The sequence below is a fragment of the Perognathus longimembris genome, chromosome 6 (assembly GCF_023159225.1).
Source record: "Perognathus longimembris pacificus isolate PPM17 chromosome 6, ASM2315922v1, whole genome shotgun sequence".
In the NCBI taxonomy this organism is placed as follows: Eukaryota; Metazoa; Chordata; class Mammalia; order Rodentia; family Heteromyidae; genus Perognathus; species Perognathus longimembris.
Window position 1 is genome coordinate 17,984,935 of NC_063166.1, and position 13,298 is coordinate 17,998,232.

Below are 13,298 nucleotides of genomic sequence, written 5' to 3' on the forward strand. Positions count from 1 at the left end.
CATGAGATAGCCCGGGCTCCTCTCAAACTCTTAATCTTCCTGTCTCAGCCTCCTGAGAACTGGGAATATAGCCATGAGCCACAATGCCCGGCAAAAACTGATGACTTTAAAGAGTGAATCTGCCAAAAACTATGCTGTGTATAAATATCTGGAATATCTCTTTCTTTTAAAAATCACATAGAAACAATAAAAAGTATACTAAATAGAGTTATAAAAGATCTATTTGCTTTCAGATAAATTCTTTATGTAATATATAACCGCATGACTTTTTATTATGGTTAAATAGTAGAATAGTATGCAAATTTTCTCCTATAATCTTAATGACAACTTAATGGAGGTAGGACCTATGACAATATTTCTCATCTTCTAGATGAGGAAACTGAGGTTTGGAGATGCTAAATGACTTACCCAAGATCACATTGTCAGCCAGTAGTACCAGGTTTGGAATTCAAAGTGATCAGCTTGGAATCTGAATTTCTTGGCCTAATTCCTTTAGCATCTTAGCTTTTACTTTCTTTGCTTTTCAAAATTTTTCAACAATATAGAAAATCATAAAAAACATTTTAATACTATGGTAAGTTCATTGCCACAGAACACACCCAAACCTATCTTCTAGAATCTCTTTGGCAGGTCTTGCTTGGTATTAGTATTACAGGCATGATTGTCCATTAGTATGGTATGGTCACACATTGAGCTGTTGATTCCTTTTGTGAAATTCCTTTTGTGAAATGCAAATATGAGCTACCTCAAGCTTGGGAATGTGCTCTAAATTGTATAGGTGCTTTAACCAAATATTATAATAAACACTACTGCATTCAAAAATTGACACTATGACAACTATCTATGTTATCCTTAGTAACCACACAACCTTAGGAAACAGATAGTATTGTGTGCACCTGATGGAATTAGCTGTAAGAGAAGTCCAGTATCTTGTCCATAGACATGTAGGTAATAATAAAGGGCTGAGCCAGAATTAAAGCTCAGATCTGTCAGACTCCAAAGTACTATCACATTGTATCCTCTGCAGAAAAAAAGCTTCAAATCCATTCTTTTAACAGAAAAGGAAAAGAAGAAAAGAACAAAAACTTAGCTGATATAAGAAAAACAGGATCAGACATTGCCACCATGACGGTCCCTCTGAAAAATGCCATTTCAAGTTCAATGCATCCAAGAAATAAGAAAAAGATGGAAAGCTATATCTGGCTAATGACAAATTCCTCACTCTGGTCGGGTGTGCACACTTGTGGCTAAGCTATATGTCCATGGGAGAGGAAGGAGGCCAAGCTCACTGCCTAGGTCTACACTGAAGAAATCACCAGCATCAGCTCTCCTGCATACAGGAGACCAGAAACCTCACCCCAAACAGGCTCACCCTCCAATTCACTCCATCAGAGCAAATTAAAATTCCATTTTGGCAATTCCTTCCATACAACACTAATGTCCCAGAGATAATTGCTTGCTTTTCATTACAGAAGTCATTCTGGCATTAAATGGATATTGAACAAAATGGGGTTTTCCTTGGCAATCAATGCAAAGGAAAACACCACACAAACATACATCAATAATTCTTTTATGTGAATGCCTATTATATATATACAACAGGAGCAACAGCCAAAGGAGAAAAGGAAAGTCAGGAACCAATTAGGAGTTTTAGATGTATCAGTCATCCTGATTGGACATCAGTAAGAATTTTTGTGCCTGCTCAATAACACGATATGAATTTCTTGAAGATTTGTTCAAAAATTGATATCTGGACATTTTTCTACTACAAAGCTCCATAGCTTCAATCAGATTTACAAGGAATTTAGAAACTCCGGAAACAGTTATTAATTGCTACTCTGTTTGTTACTGTCTGGACCATCTAGGACACAATCATTGAATCCCACAGAAAAGAAAGACTTGGAAATTATCTGCTTAACTAGATTATGCAGCAAGACCTCAAAGGACCTTTTAAAAATATTGTCAAGCCTATATAAAATTTATAACTTACATTTACATCATATAAACATAGCCTCATTCATATCAATCTGAGCCAAAACACTGTCTTAATATAGATATCCCTTCTTAGGCTAGATGTTAGAGAAACCCATTGGTGAAAATTCTAGAATTCTAACTAGAAGAACTGTTATATGAAATTAAAATTTTAGTCCTTTTTTATTTTCAAACTGATGTACAGAGAGGTTACAGTTTCATATGTTAGGCATTGGATATATTTCTTGTACTGTTTGTTACCTCCTCCCTCATTCCCCCCTCCCCTCTCACCTTCTCCCTCCCCTCCCATGAGTTGTTCAGTTGATTTACCCCAAACAGTTTTGCAAGTATTGCTTTTGTAGTCGTTTGTCTTTTTACCCTTTGTTTCTCGATTTTGGTATTCCCTTTCAGTTTCCTAGTCCTATTACCAGTATGCACGTTTCCAATGTACTCAGATAAGATACAGAGATAGTGCAGGTACAACCACAGGAAGGGGATACAAGAGGATCATCAACAATAGAAGCTACGGTTTCACATGGCATGTTGAAAGTAATTACAACAGAACAGTCGCTTCCATAACATGGAGTTCATTTCACTTAGCATCATCTTTTGTGTTAATAAGTGTATAGCTATTGGGCTCTTGTGATCCTCTGCTGTGACTAGCCTAAACTTATGCTAATTATTCCCTATGAGGGAGACCATAGAGTCCATGTTTCTTTGAGTCTGGCTCACAACTGCAAAGAACCAATAGCCCCCTCGACAAGTGGGCTAAAGACTTAAAAAGAGACTTCTCTGATGAGGAAATAAGAATGGCCAAGAGACATATGAAAAAGTGCTCTACATCACTGGCCATAAAAGAAATGCAAATCAAAACAACATTGAGATTCCATCTCACCCCAGTAAGAATGTCCTATATTAAGAAAACTAACAATGATATATGTTGGAGGGGATGTGGCCAAAAGGGAACCCTACTTCATTGTTGGTGGGAAGGTAAACTGGTTCAGCCACTCTGGCAAGCAGTATGGAGATTCCTCAGAAGGCTAAACATAGAGCTCCCCTAGGACCCAACATCCCCACTTTTGGGCATCTACCCAAAAGACCACAAACAAGATACACACTAAAGCCACCAGCACAACAATGTTCATCATAGCACAATTTGTCATAGCTAGAATATGGAACCAACCCAGATGCCCCTCAGTAGACGAATGAATCAGGAAAATGTGGTACACAATGGAATTTTATGCCTCTATCAGAAAGAATGACATTGCCCCATTTGTAAGGAAATGGAAGGACTAGGAAAAAAGTATACTAAGTGAAGTGAGCCAGACCCAAAGAAAAATTTTTAGTTCTTTTACTTATCAAATCCAGAGAATTAAAAAGAATTTTCTGCAATCAGAAGGTAAAACAATAAACTTGCCACAGTGGCTCAGGCCTATAATTTCAACAATTTGAGAAGTGGAGATAGGAAGATCATGGTCTGAGGCACCCCAGGCAAAAAGCATAGACCCTGAAAAATAACTGAAAGCTAGAAAAGGAATCTAGGGACATGGCTTCAGTGGTAGAGCACTTGTCTTGTAAGCATAAGTCTCTAAGTTCAAATCGTAGAAGCATAAGAAAAATGCACTTATCCTGTAGGTATAAGGCCTTAAGTTCAAATCCAAGTAGCATAACAAACAAAACACTAATATATACAGTGGTAACACACTATTTTGTGAAATAAATGACCTTGGAATGATGGCAAAAGATACTTCTATAATGATTGCATGTAATGTAAGCTAAGACAATTTTAAGAAAATGAGAGATTTCTTGGGTTTCACAGAACCTCAAAGTCTATTAAACAGACCACATCTCTTGATGTTTACTGCTGACATTAAACTTCAACTTAATTCCCACAAATAAACATGGAATCAGTCAAAATAGAAATCTTACTCCATGATAAGAACAATCTGAGCATCATAAAAATCACCTGAACAAGTTCCATCATGTCTTTGACAAATCCATCCACTTCTGGGCCTTCCAGGGCTCCAGTTTTACTCTGTAAGGTGAAAGAAAAAGAGAGAGAGAAAGGGAGAGAGAAAGAAAGAAGAGAGAAAGAGAGAGGGAGAGAGGAAGGAAGGAAAGGAGGGAGCGAGAGAGAAAGAGAGAGAAAGAAAGAAAGAAAGAAAGAAAGAAAGAAAGAAAGAAAGAAAGAAAGAAAAAGAAAAAGAAAGTAAGAAAGGAGAAAATCCAATGACTCAAATTTTACTTTGTTAAATCAGAAAGCTAAATAATAAATTAGCTACATAGACCAGTCAATGGGCTTTTATAACAGCCAGCCAATTTAGAAATGGCATATCCTAATTGATGTTTCTTGTGAATATGAATGTCCTACAGGAATTTTAAAAATTCCTTTTTTTTTAATATAATTGTTCCTCCAAGTAAAATTATTTTTATAGTGCACTTAGGAGACTGCTTCTATTTCTTTGGGTCAGATAAAAAGACTTTTGTTTTGTTTGTTTTGGGGCAAGATATCATTAATTTGGCATTAGTCCTATAGGGAGATACTTTTTCTTATTCTGGTTACAAGAAGGAAAGACTATATTGTGATTTTATTCCTGTTTTGATTATAATTACTCCTTTGCTCAGTTTTACTTCTCAGAAAAGAGTAAAAAAAAAAGATAAAAGAAAAGAGAATGCCAACCAAAAACACATGTGGTACCCATCATGTAAGTTGGGAGCCTGTGTGTAGGAGGATCACACATAGCGCTAAGGAAGTTTCCTATCTAAGAACAGCTACCAAGAGGCACACTTACAACATCATAGTGGGCAAAGATTTTTTCAAAGTCCCTCTTCCTTTCTTCAGTAGAACAAGCCTATGTATGAAGAAAATATTACGTCAATCCAGCAATACAGAAACTGTAACTGTATAGTCCTTCCAGGTTCTTGAGCAAGTGTTAGAAATAAGTGAGTTAGTAATCACTAAGATCCTTTGATTCCACTCTCAGCCATTTTAGTTTCTAAATAAATTAAAAGAAAGACAAATTGATGCCTTCCTTTCTCTTCTACTTCCTAAATCCATAAAAAATGGCATAGACCCATCTATAGAAATTTTGCTACTTACATCCATTTTAAATTGGAGAAGGAAGTTTTCCTGAAGAGCCAGAATTCTAAATGGGGAAATGAAATAAAAACAAAATTCACATGATAATCTATTATATTCCCACCAAAACTTGCATAGATATATTCATAAGTAGTATTATTCAATATACCCCAAAATATCAGCTGATGAATAAATCAAAATAGATACAATGGAATATTATTCAGTGATAAACAGAAATAAAATATGGATCATGCTACAACATGATTGACATTATGCTCAGTGAAATGGCTAGACACAAAAGGCACTTATTGCATGGTTCCATTTATATAAAAGGTCCAGAAGAGACAAACACTGGTCACGTGAGAAATGAGATTTAAAGCCCTTATTTTCACCTAGATTGTCTTATTTCCAATGACTCTTTTGCACAATTATATTCTTCCTAAGAATGACTCTTCCAAAGCTCTCTGAGTGCTACATAAGAGGAACTCTGCTTCAGTTGGTCCAGGGAACCTAGTGAACTAAGGCAAGACTATGAGGCTGAGATTCCTTCCCACCTAGGCCTGGGGGGGGACATATGTGCCCCTCTTGGCTTGTCTCACAGTGACCCTATATCATCAAAGTAGCTGAAATCAGAATGAATGTCCTGGATTAGCTAATCCCACAGTAAGTTAGTCAATGCCACAGTCATCACTGTGGAGAAATTATTCTTCCTGGTGTGTCCCCCTTTCCAAATATCTTTCAAAACCTGGCATAAGTAGCTATCAACAAATGATAGCTTGTGGAGGTAAGATCTGCTAAGCAATGAAGCTGATATCTACTTGTGACCTGGTCATATTAATCCTTTGTCATTGTGCTTATCTCAGACCCTGGAATTCTCGCCTAGCTGCTTGCTGGAAGCCTTTCACTATTGCCTTCTATCACTGTCTATCTTATAATTACTACCAGCCTGATCCTGAGGCATCAACAATTACAGCTGCTCCCCCCAAACAGGTAAGGTTTTATCCATGGGTTTTACATCCAGCAATTTCTACTCCATATCTGGTCAACAATTGCTTGCTGTTTGGAGTGGCCAAACCTTGACAAGACATGTTTCTATGGTTTAAATCTGTTTTGTTTTCTACCCCTTCCTCTACTCCAAAGTTTTCTGGAGAGTTTAATCTCCAAAATCGACATCAATAGTATTAACTATATGGAAACTTAATCCTGCCATAGTTATACCTGGCTTTTCACATTATAAAAGTTTTGTCCCTTCTCAATTTAAGGGAGAAAGACTTTCAGCATCTTTACAAAGGAACCTATTACCTACTAAAGATTCAACACCACTGAAATTTATTTGGTAAAACACAGCTAATCTTTTGGACTCCACATAGGACTCCATCTCTGAATTCAAAAGGGATATATGTTGCCATCACACTCTTTTTCTGAATCTTTGACATCATTTCCATGATACTCACCTTGCCAAGTCATTCAGATCCAACCGACCATCTTTATTTTTGTCAAAAATCTTCATCTGAAATTCAGAAAGGAAAAATTATTGCAGGAAATATGTGTAACTGCCAGGCACTGGTGGCAAATGCTTGTAACTCTAGCTGCTTAGGCTGAGAACTGAGAATTGATGTTCAAAGCTAGCCTAGGCTAGAAAGTCTGTGAAACTCATCTCCAAGTAACCACAAAAAAGCAGGAGTTGCACTCCTAATAACAGAACACTAGCCTTTGGTGAACAAGCCAAATGGCAGTATCCAGACCCTGAGTTCAAGCCCCAGTCCTGGAATGAATACACACACACACACACACACACACACACACACACACACACACACACTGTACTTATTACAAGAATTCTTTTTGAAAATTAAAACACTTTTCTGTTTTACTCTGCTGATTATATATTAATATAAACCAGCTGAGCAACCAATATGCCTAGGGTAAACAGTGTTTGTTATAGAATTCTATCTCTACTTCTGTGTTAGGGTGCGCCATCGTAATGAGCACTCCTAAATTTCAGTGGCTTAACATAACGTAGTTTATTTCTTGTTTCTATTATAGGACAACCAAAGATTGGCCAGAGCTCTATAGTGTGTTGTGGGATTCGAAGTGGTAAAATGGCTTCTATCTGGCAATATTCCTTGTTTCCATGGCAAGAAAGGAATGACAGAACAGATACTGATTAAAATTTCATGATCCCAAAGCAAGATCCTGGTCACACCTAACTTCAAAGGGCAGAACACTGCTATCCTTCCCTTTACTTGGGAAGAAAACTGCAATTCTTTCACACTTCCTGACAGTCAAAATAGGATTTTTTATAGTGGTTATAAGCTTCAAATATGGAGTTTTTCTTTGAGTAAATATTTTCTAAAATTATTTTATTCCCATACAGTATATTAACAACCAAGTCTGGGGGGCTCATATGTTGTGGTATACCCTGTAAAGAAGAAATATCTTATTTTCATAAAGGCAAAAAAAAGTGAGACTGAATTTCCTTTCATAGAGATTCTACATTGTCCAAAGAGCCCATTTACATTGTTATAATAAGCAAGGCTTTAAATAAGATAACATTAAAGTTAAAATTTTCTGTTGAATTTACAAAATTTCGATTGAAATGTACATGTTGAATTGAATCTCTTTTGGTGCAACCACTTAAAGATAATGTAATTTTTAAAAAATTCTGAACTATGACAGAAATTTCTGATCAAGGTGTGTTGTATGCCTATACAGACATATCAAACTGAAAACTCTGTGCAACTAATTGATGCTAACAAAAATGTGGCAAAGAATCTTCTGCATTAATCACAAATCATGAAGATCAGATTGATTTTATGCAAGACAGAGAAAATACGTTTATTTCCATATTAGTTACAATGTGAGTGATCTTGTATTTTGCAGAATATCTCTGAACATAACTACATGAAGAAGGAAGAAGAAATAATCTGAAAGTACATGTCACAGACATAAGCATTAAGATTGCATGATTCAGGCTGGGAATGTGGCCTAGTGGCAAGAGCTCTTACCTCGTATACATGAAGACCTGGGTTCGATTCCCTAGCACCACATATATAGAAAACGGCCAGAAGTGGCACTGTGGCTCAAGTGGCAGATTGCTAGCCTTGAGCAAAAAGAAGCTAGGGACAGTGCTCAGGCCCTGAGTTCAAGCCCCAGGACTGGAAAAAAAAAAAAAAGAGGGGCTGGGGATATGGCCTAGTGGCAAGAGTGCTTGCCTCATATACATGAGACCCTGGGTTCAATTCCCCAGCACCACATATACAGAAAATGGCCGGAAGTGGCGCTGTGGCTCAAGTGGCAAAGTGCTAGCCTTGAGCAAAAGGAAGCCAGGGACAGTGCTCACTCAGGCCCTGAGTCCAAGCCCCAGGACTGGCAAAAGAAAGAAAGAAAGAAAGAAAGAAAGAAAGAAAGAAAGAAAGAAAGAAAGAAAGAAAGAAAGAAAGAAAGAAAGAAAGAAAGAAAGAAAGAAAGAAAGAAAGAAAGAAAGAAAGAAAGAAAGAAAGAAAGAAAGAAAGAAAGAAAGAAAGAAAGAAAGAAAGAAAGAAAGAAAGAAAGAAAGAAAGAAAGAAAGAAAGAAAGAAAGAGAAAGAAAGAAAGAAAGAAAGAAAGAAAGAAAGAGAAAGAAGAAAGAGAGAGAGAGAAAGAAAGAAAAATAAAAATAAAAATAAAAAAGATTGCATGATTCTCCTTCCTTGTTCTTAAAATCAACTGATTTCTAGTACTCAAAATGAATTTGAAAGCACACTTGCCATAAACGTTGTCACCAAAAATATGTTGTACAAAATATACTAAAACATGGGTAATATTGTTATATATTTGAATGATATATATTTGAACATCCCCTATGTTCAATCATGTCCCTTGCACCTAAACACTATGTCTAACACACATCTTATAACATTTTGCTAGAGGATGAGTCATAAGGTAACTTCTTAACACCATCATTATAAGAAGTCTTAATAAAAATCTAGATGATCTTGAACTTGAAGCAAGTAGTAACTCATCTTGAAATACCATCTTCATTCATTGCTATGTAAAATTAATCAAAGGAAAAAACATACTTTTCATTCAAATTGGTCTGAAGAGACTGTTAGAGAGGGGACCAGCAGGGTGAGGAGAGAAATGGAAAGAGTAAATGAGGGGGAATATGATGGATGCTCTTCATATGTATAGATGAAAAGGGAACAATGGAACTTGTTGGGATTGGTCTAAGAAGTGAGGAGGTGGGGGAGGGGGGAGAATAATGGGTGTGAGATTGACAAGAAGGCTTTGGCTGCTTATGTGGAAGTGTCACAATGAAATTCCCCTTGTACAACTAATGTATGATAGTGCTCTTTTAATGGGTTGAAAAAGAAATAAACACCAAGATGGTCACTTAGGTTTCTATCCATTAGAAAACTATGTGGTTCACATAAAACTCAGTTTTTAAAGTCATTTGCTTCATTCTCCCGTCTGTGTGTACACACGAGATGAGTAACACACAGACCCCTGAGCTTTCCCCTCCTAGGTTCCCAGTGCATCTGTGGCTGTGACTGTCTTGAAGAAAGCTTAGGACATGCCTGTTACAACAGATAAAAATCTAACTGTGTGTGGTATTAGAACAATATAGCTTTCTTTGGTGAATTTTGAATATTTGGCATATTTTATTGGAATATTGTGAGTCTTTTGTGTTTCTCTTTTTGCACTGCCAAGGATTGAATCCAAGGTCTGGCATATGCACTGGGTTATATTTCCAGCCCCATTTTTTTCATTTTTAAAATGATAATAACAACAATTGATGAGGACCCCATGCCTTACGGGTTAATTCATTAAGATATCACACTTTTAAAGAGCTATATCTGCATGTCACAGATGAGCAAAATGAAATTTAAGGGTTTAGTTTGCCTAAGAAAGTAGCAAGATTTGAATCTAAGCATATGCTATGATTAGGAAAAGTGTCTCTCAGAGACCCATGTGTTGAAGTCTTGGTCTACAACCTGTGGTGTTATTGGGAGGTGGTAAATTCTCTAAAAGATGAAGTCTAGTGGGAATTCTTAGGTCACTGGGGATGTTGCCCTAGAAGGGGATGATAGCATATTGGTCTTTTTCTTTGCTTCCTAGCTGCCATAAGATAAGCAGCCTCCTCAACCATGTATTCCCACTCATCAGAAACTGGGTCATGCAGTCATGCACTAGAACCACAGCCAAATGTAAACCTTCCCTCCTACTAAGTAGATTATCCCTGATATTTTGTCACAGTGTTAGAAAGCTACCTAAAATATGTATTACCTGAAATCTTTCCTTTAAATCATGCTCTCAGCTTTTGAGAGTCTAGTTGTCTTGTTATGAATTGGTTTGCTCCATGTTTGGTCATAAAATAAAATATATGATGCCAAGTGTTATGTATTTCTTGATTGTCTGTGTTTATAGGAAATAAGAAAAAAGACTTCTAAGTGTTGCCCTCAATACAATGGTCTGAATACAATGGTCTGAATTTCCCTAAAAGAACTGAAATTTCTTGATAGTTGATTCAACTCTAAGGCTCACTTTTCATCACCTTCACCTTCACATATCTGTCTGACTATATTCTAAGCTCCTGCAATAAAATGTCCTTCAGTATCCCAAAGGCACTGGTAATAGGACTCCCTGAGATACTACAATCTCAGATGCTTGATTACTTTAGGTAAAATGAATAGAACCTACACACATACTCGCTTATAGTTTAAATCATCTCTGGAGTATTTATTATGCCTAATACAATGTGAATGGTATAAGAGCATTGTTATACTGTATTGTCTAGGAAATAGGAGTTTAATGTATTTGCAATTTTGTTCCTAGTATTTTCAGTATTTAGTTGGTTGAATGCATGGATGCAGAACATATACACACAAAGCGCTCCCTGTCCAGGTCTGATGTGGCCTGACTTCTACATTTGCATGGTAATGTTAACCTGGTATGTGCCAGGTCTGGGATCACCTGCACCTGGGCTCCTCAATCTGATGCTGCTCCCCAGTCTGGGGAAAAGTAAAGTATTTTTTGGGCATGAGTATGTTGCAGAGTTTCTGAAACTGAATGTTCACTAGCTGGGGTAGCAGTACTTGAACCCCTATATAGCACATATATTCTGATAAAAGATGTAGTACACAGGAAAGTAATCCTTGGGCAGAAGTTCCTGTCCTAGAAATTCTTGGCCAAGACCAACAGACATCATTCTGAGCAGATCGGCTTCTTCCTACCAGTGCTGCTCATTTAGTATATGAGCTGGAGACTCTAGTGTGGAGCCACAGAAGTAGGCCAAGACCACCATCATCAGCCTCCCTTTGCTACCCATGGGGCCAGAGTGATATGCTTACTGTGTGAGCTCAGAATAGCTGCTAGACTGAAAGCCACCATGAAAGCTAGTCTCCTCTAGTTTTGTTTTTGTTTTTTGTTTTTGGCGAAAGATGAAGAATTTAATCTTTCAGGGATCCAAAGCAGCATGCCCAAACCTATGAAGAGTTTTGAATCCATCTTGGCCAAAAGTCAAGATGAAGAATCTTCCAAGATACTGGAGACAACTAAGGAGGTGACACAGACAAGTCCAGAGGAGGACTTGGCCTTACTAAAAAGGTAGCGCAGCACAGCAATCTGTAGAGACAGCACAGCAATCTGTAGAGCCAGCCCAGCCCTGGGGCAGTAAGGATGCCTGCAGCCCCACCACAGTAACAAGTAATCTGACCAATCCCAATTGTTCTTTGCTATAAAAGTCCAGCTCCATCTTGGTGGAAGAGGGAGGAATCTGTTTGGCTTTGTGCTGACAGGTACGTACTTGCAACGTGTAGTATACCTGGCACATTATCCAAAGGCCTGCTTATTCCCTTACTAGCAGCTGAGGTGTGGTGATTTCCGATGTCGAATACAGAATGTAAGTGGAATGGTACCAATGATAATCTCCATGATAACAGGAATCTTTGTTTTGTTCTATGGTATGCCCCAAGCATCTAGAATAATAGCCAGCCACAATAGCCATTCAAGAAATATTTATTGAGTTAAAAGGTTGCTTTCTCCCCACTTCCTCGTGGACCTCATTCAATGCTGAAGATCTGTGGCAGGCTCTTCAAGAAGGTGAAGAGGTGAGTTGAGTTTCTTTTTGAAGGTCATTTCTGCATGGTAGTGAAAATCCTTTCTACCTCAACAATTGCTTTTCCAAGACTTAGACTCAGGTATCTATTTTTTGAGTAGCAACTTTATATAAGGTGCTATAAAGGCTCTAGAAATGGAATTCAATGACTTAATAACTCCTTAAAATTATGCGTGTATTGGGGAAGGAAGGTTCTTCCTTCTCAGGCAAGAGGCATCTTAGGGAAGGTGAGTACAGCATTCTCTTCAGAGTGAATAATATATTTCTTTGTACTTATTAACATTTTTATAGACTCAATAGTGATTGTGAAATGCAAATTGACCTGAAGTCATTACTGAGTTAATAGTAACTTCTCTTCAGTTTGATAGTTTCTCCAACTATAGATCCAAATTACAACTATTGTCTTGTGGTAGACCAGGCAGCAACTGATAATTGATCATTTGAATGGAATGGAGGACCAATGTGAAAGATAGGCAAATATTGATCACAAAAAGTGAAATATATAGGTCCATACCTTGTCTCTTCTACATATAATTTTGCAACTTTTTTCACTTAACAATATGTAAACAGTTTGAACCATGCAATCTTAAATTTTCAATCTCCAAAACTGTGAACTAAATAAATCTCTTTTCTTTATATTATCCAGCCTTGAGTATTTGGTTACAACAACAGACAACAAAGTAATACAGAAGCTATTAGGATTTCCTAACTAGATTTGGAGTGAGAAGAGAAAGCAATGCGGATGATTTCAAGAGTTTTGCCTTAAATAACTTGAAAAGATCATGTTAACATTAATTGAAAAAAGACCATTAGTAGAACTGGTTTCTGAGGGAAGGTCAGAATTTCAAGTTTGGCATTCTAAGTTTGAGATGGATATTGGATGTCAACGTGGATATTTACACCCAAGGATACCCAAGGAATTCAGAGAAATAGTTTGAGGCAGAGATATAAATTGGAGGCCATCAGCCTTGAGTTATTATTTAACACCAAGTGATTAATGATGATTACCATAGACACAGAAAGATATCTTTGTCTTCAGACTGAGCCCAGACATGCCTCAGACTGGCCTGAATCAAAGAGGTGAAGGCCCTGTAACTGGGAAAAGAAGAGATGAAGAGAGAGGGCCAAGACCATGGCAGAGGACAGAAA

The 13,298-nt window shown here is 37.3% G+C and overlaps 1 protein-coding gene across 1 annotated transcript in view; it reads right to left on the minus strand.

Moving 5' to 3' along the window:
* Positions 1-13,298, minus strand: part of Scgn (secretagogin, EF-hand calcium binding protein) — a 32,749-nt gene that overhangs the window by 3,207 nt on the left and 16,244 nt on the right. Inside the window, exons 7-10 of the mRNA XM_048347366.1 lie at positions 6,505-6,560; positions 5,072-5,117; positions 4,764-4,823; positions 3,938-4,006 (exon numbers count right to left, since the gene is read on the minus strand). Coding sequence (XP_048203323.1) covers positions 3,938-4,006; positions 4,764-4,823; positions 5,072-5,117; positions 6,505-6,560 — 231 coding nt within the window. The remainder of the gene's footprint in view (positions 1-3,937; positions 4,007-4,763; positions 4,824-5,071; positions 5,118-6,504; positions 6,561-13,298) is intronic.